The sequence below is a fragment of the Oncorhynchus kisutch genome, linkage group LG16 (genome assembly GCF_002021735.2).
Source record: "Oncorhynchus kisutch isolate 150728-3 linkage group LG16, Okis_V2, whole genome shotgun sequence".
NCBI classification, from domain to species: Eukaryota; Metazoa; Chordata; class Actinopteri; order Salmoniformes; family Salmonidae; genus Oncorhynchus; species Oncorhynchus kisutch.
In genome coordinates, this window is record NC_034189.2 from 7,616,271 (window position 1) to 7,622,288 (window position 6,018).

The 6,018-nt window shown below is 41.9% G+C and overlaps 1 protein-coding gene across 1 annotated transcript in view; it reads right to left on the reverse strand.

The window, feature by feature from the left end:
- Window positions 1-4,047, reverse strand: part of LOC109886339 (breast cancer metastasis-suppressor 1 homolog) — a 15,833-nt gene extending 11,786 nt beyond the window's left edge. Inside the window, exons 1-3 of the mRNA XM_031793064.1 lie at window positions 3,927-4,047; window positions 2,542-2,754; window positions 1,490-1,580 (exon numbers count right to left, since the gene is read on the reverse strand). Coding sequence (XP_031648924.1) covers window positions 1,490-1,580; window positions 2,542-2,752 — 302 coding nt within the window. The 5' untranslated portion in view covers window positions 2,753-2,754; window positions 3,927-4,047. The remainder of the gene's footprint in view (window positions 1-1,489; window positions 1,581-2,541; window positions 2,755-3,926) is intronic.
- Between the last annotated feature and the right edge of the window lie 1,971 nt (window positions 4,048-6,018).

The window sequence follows — 6,018 nt, forward strand, 5'->3', positions numbered from 1 at the left end:
CTGTAGCTTATCTAGTAAACTTTGCTTGATTACCACGGTAACTACTGTAGCTTATCTAGTAAACTTTGCTTGATTACCACGGTAACTACTGTAGCTTATCTAGTAAACTTTGCTTGATTACCACGGTAACTACTGTAGCTTATCTAGTAAACTTTGCTTGATTACCACGGTAACTACTGTAGTTTATCTAGTAAACTTGCTTGATTACCACAGTAACTACTGTAGCTTATCTAGTAAACTTGCTTGATTACCACGGTAACTACTGTAGCTTATCTAGTAAACTTGCTTGATTACCACGGTAACTACTGTAGCCTATCTAGTAAACTTTGCTTGATTACCACGGTAACTACTGTAGTTTATCTAGTAAACTTTGCTTGATTACCACGGTAACTACTGTAGCCTATCTAGTAAACTTTGCTTGATTACCACGGTAACTACTGTAGTTTATCTAGTAAACTTTGCTTGATTACCACGGTAACTACTGTAGCCTATCTAGTAAACTTTGCTTGATTACCACGGTAACTACTGTAGCCTATCTAGTAAACTTTGCTTGATTACCACGGTAACTACTGTAGCCTATCTAGTAAACTTTGCTTGATTACCACGGTAACTACTGTAGTTTATCTAGTAAACTTGCTTGATTACCACAGTAACTACTGTAGCTTATCTAGTAAACTTGCTTGATTACCACGGTAACTACTGTAGCTTATCTAGTAAACTTGCTTGATTACCACGGTAACTACTGTAGCCTATCTAGTAAACTTTGCTTGATTACCACGGTAACTACTGTAGTTTATCTAGTAAACTTTGCTTGATTACCACGGTAACTACTGTAGCCTATCTAGTAAACTTTGCTTGATTACCACGGTAACTACTGTAGTTTATCTAGTAAACTTTGCTTGATTACCACGGTAACTACTGTAGCCTATCTAGTAAACTTTGCTTGATTACCACGGTAACTACTGTAGCCTATCTAGTAAACTTTGCTTGATTACCACGGTAACTACTGTAGCCTATCTAGTAAACCTGCTTGATTACCACGGTAACTACTGTAGCCTATCTAGTAAACTTTGCTTGATTACCACGGTAACTACTGTAGCCTATCTAGTAAACCTGCTTGATTACCACGGTAACTACTGTAGTTTATCTAGTAAACTTGCTTGCCACTTTATTGGATGTTTAAAATATGCAAAATATGCAACTCCGTGGAAGGTTAGTTCCAAGTCTGCTTGCTTGATTACCACGGTAACTACTGTACGCGTGTCGCGGAACACAGCTTCCATGTCGTTCGTTATTTTCCTTAAAACGCATAGCCACTTGTTGATTATCCCTCAAGGAAAGTTAAGCCTTTTCCTAAGCCTTGGATCAACCAATCAATCAACCGATTAATCTGTGTCAATCAATCAACCTATTAATCTGTGTCAATCGATCAACTGATTAATCTGTGTCATTCAATCAACCGATTAATCAATCCATCAATGAGACTTACTTGTCTTTCAGTTCCAGGAACTGTTTCTCTAGGTCTGACATCTCATCTAGGCACTCTCCTCTCCTCCTCTCACAGTCCTCATCATCCATCTCTAGAGAAAGAGAGACAGAGGGAGGGGGAGAGAGGAAGGGGAGAGGGAGGGGGAAGGGAGAATGAGATAAGAGAGAGAGGGAGGGGGAGAGAGGAAGGGGAGAGGGGAGAAAGAGAGAGAGAGAAAGAGTGTGGGAGCGAGAGAGTGGGAGATCGAGATAGAGAGAGCAGGGAGAGAAAGAGATAAGAGAGAGCAGGAAGAGAGAGCGAGAGAGAGAGCAGGAAGAGAGAGAGAGAGCAGGGAGAGAGAGAGAGAGAGAGAGAGAGAGAGAAGGAAGAGAGAGAAGGAAGAGAGAGAGAGAGAGAGAAGGAAGAGAGAGAAGGAAGAGAGAGAGAGAGAGAGAGAGAAGGAAGAGAGAGAAGGAAGAGAGAGAGAGAGAGAGAGAGAGAGAGAGCAGGAAGAGAGAGAAGGAAGAGAGAGAAGGAAGAGAGAGAGAGAGAGCAGGAAGAGAGAGAAGGAAGAGAGAGAGAGCAGGAAGAGAGAGAAGGAAGAGAGAGAGAGAAGGAAGAGAGAGAAGGAAGAGAGAGAGAGAAGGAAGAGAGAGAAGGAAGAGAGAGAGAGAGAGAGAGAGCAGGAAGAGAGAAGGAAGAGAGAGAGAGAGAGAGAGAGAGAGAGAGAGAGAGAGAGAGAGAGAGAGAGAGCAGGAAGAGAGAGAGAGAGCAGGAAGAGAGAGGGAGAGCAGGAAGAGAGAGAGAGCAGGAAGAGAGAGAGCAGGGAGAGAGAGAGAGAGCAGGAAGAGAGAGAGAGAGCAGGAAGAGAGAGAGCAGGGAGAGAGAGAGAGAGCAGGAAGAGAGAGGGAGAGCAGGAAGAGAGAGAGAGCAGGAAGAGAGAGAGCAGGGAGAAAGAGAGAGCAGGGAAAGGGCAGAGAGAAGAGACTTCTAGTTGCTCTTCATGATGTCAGTAAAGTGTCAAAAAGGGAAAAAAAAGAAAAAGAGAACTGTCCTCATCATTCAACAGTTACCTGAACTCTCCTCTTCCTCCTCTTCCTCCTCCTCGCTATCGTCCGAGTCGCTCTCCCTCTCCTCCGTACTCTCCTCCATGGTTTCCTCCTCCCCCTCTCTTCTCTCTCTCTCCCTCTCTTCCTCCATCTCTCCATTGGCCTCTGGTAGTTCACTCTCTCCCTCCACCTCCATCTCCTCCTGTGGTTCTCTGAGGGAGGGCTGGGCCGGCATCACTGAGAGAAGGAGAGGGGGAGATGGGGAAAGACGGAAACAAGGTTAGCACGCACAGTTAACTAGCTAGCCATTTCAAACCGGTTACACATGATATAAAAAATGACACTTTTAGCCAGGTTACAAGGCTATAAAGTGTTTGTTTACATTTACATTGTTTAAAAATAATGGAGAGAAAAACTATATATTTTGTGTTTTGATTATGGGGTATGACAGCTGAACAAAGCTCATGGGGGATTTTTCAGTTATACTCTTCAATAATCAATTGGTATTTCATATATTAATTAATATAATCAATGAATAAGTCCAAAATGTGTGTAGCAACTAACGATTCTAGTTTTAACTATTATAACATACTTATAACCTATATAGGCCTAACATAGTAACCTATTTACAATATAGGCCTAATGTATGCATTTATACACACATTAATTACACCCTATCATCAACAAAATCCTCATAACCATGAGTATTCTTACCAGCATTATCCTCCATCTTCTAGGCTTTTTTTGGACAGAAATATAGCATTATAGAAATATAGCCTACTTACAGTCATTTTACCGGTGTGTCAACAACAACAAAAGTAGGCTAGCGGCGGGCCGGTGGCGCAGTGGTCATCCGAGAGACTACACCGGATGGTCCTTCCAACTCGAGAGCTACCGTATGGCTTCCGTGATGTCGCCTGTCATGAGATCATACTGTAGGAATTGTTCCCGAGGCGGCGGCCTTTCGCGACCAAACGAATACAAAAATATGACCGAATATTGCATTTGAAATCGTTTTATTGGGCTATCCAAACGGACAACCTGGATTGATCATCTATTTGCTTTTGAGACAGTAAATGTATGCGAGATCACTCTCCCGGTCTGCGACAGAGGTGGTAGCTGTTACATTGTAGCCATATCGAGCGTAGAGTGTTATCATTTCGCATACGAAGTAAAGCAGCCTAAATGTTTCCCGGAGACTTTCACAGCACTGCTGTGTATGATGCAAAATATGACATCGTATTGACGGAGGAATAGAGGGTTGTTTCGGACGCCAATTTGCTGTTCTAGCGCGGATTATGAAGAAGAGGTAGACAGACAGGCAGATGATCAACTAGGCTGTAGACCAAATAACAAACGGTAGTAAATACGAAAATGCTGCATAAATAACAGAAAAATCGCCCACTTACCTTTTACGGTTTGTATCTTCTATACTCCAATACTATGAAGTACAGTTATATCATTACAATATTCAAACTAGGCTACTTCCTTTAGTTGCAGTTCAGTTCTACTGCTACTTTTGCCGGACTCTAAAATTCTAGATTGGCCAATCAATGCAGAGCTCTAATACCTGCTTAGCCAATAGAAACCAACCTGCGAGATATTACTGTACTGTCCTAACCAATCAGATGCCGAACTGAGATCTCGACAACCAATAGGTTCATAAAAAAAAAAAAAGGTTTATCGAAGCAGTGGAAATTCAACCTGTCGTCACAAATGTGTGTGTTTTCAAGGATTTCTGTATATTTCTGCATATACACCAGTGGAGGCTGCTGAGGGGAGGATGACTCATAATAATGTCTGGAATTGAGTAAATGGAATGGTCAAAACCCTGGTGAGGACGATGAGCACACAGATGAGCTTCCCTGAGACGGATTCTGACTGTTTGTGCAGAAATTCTTTGGATGTGCAAAACCTCAGTTTCATCAGCTGTCCCGGGTGGCTGGTCTCAGATGATCCGTCAGGTGAAGGAGCCAGACGTGGAGGTCCTGGGCTGGCGTGGTTACACGTGGTCTGCGGTTATGAAGCCTGATTGGACGTACTGACAAATTCTCTAAGACGACATTGGAGGCGGCTTATGGTAGAGAAATGAACATTCAATTACACTCTCCCTCAATAGTTGAGTCATCTGTGGTATTGTGTTGTGACAACATTTGCACATTTTAGACTTTATTGACGGCAGCAAGAAGCTGTTTAACCTGTCAAGTGGATGGATTATCTTGGCGAAAGAGAGAGAAATACTTACTAACAGGGGATGTAAACAAATCTGTGGACAAAATTTGAGAGAAATAAGCTTTTTTTTTGTGATTTTATATTTCTGTTTCATGAAACATGGGACCAAACACTTTTACATATTTGGTTCAGTGTACAGTACATTATAAATGTGAGATGGACTTATTATTAGGCGTGGATTACAGGCCTCCGACGACGATGATGATGAGATCCGGAGAGCTGAAGAGGAAGATGCCACTATAGGCCCATTCTATTCTATTGTCATTTGCAGTGGACTTTGTCCCGGAAAAAAACAAGCTACTTGAGGTTTTTTTTTACCCCCCCCCCCCTATTTCCAGTGTCATGCTGTGTTGTCACACCCACCACATGAACACACACATATATTAACATGCATTCACACCCACCACATGAACACACCATATATTAACATGCATACATGCATTCACACCCACCACATGAACACACACATATATTAACATGCATTCACACCCACCACATGAACACACAACATATATTAACATGCATTCACACCCACCACATGAACACACACATTATATTAACATGCATTCACACCCACCACATGAACACACACATATATAACAGCATTCACACCCACCACATGAACACACACATATATTAACATGCATTCACACCCACCACATGAACACACACATATATTAACATGCATTCACACCACCACATGAAATGAACACACACATATATTAACATGCATTCACACCCACCACATGAACACACACATATATTAACATGCATTCACACCCACCACATGAACACACACATATATTAACATGCATTCACACCCACCACATGAACACACACATATATTAACATGCATTCACACCCACCACATGAACACACACATATATTAACATGCATTCACACCCACCACATGAACACACACATATATTAACATGCATTCACACCCACCACATGAACACACACATATATTAACATGCATTCACACCCACCACATGAACACACACATATATTAACATGCATTCACACCCACCACATGAACACACACATATATTAACATGCATTCACACCCACCACATGAACACACACATATATTAACATGCATTCACACCCACCACATGAACACACACATATATTAACATGCATTCACACCCACCACATGAACACACACATATATTAACATGCATTCACACCCACCACATGAACACACACATATATTAACATGCATTCACACCCACCACATGAACACACACATATATTAACATGCATTCA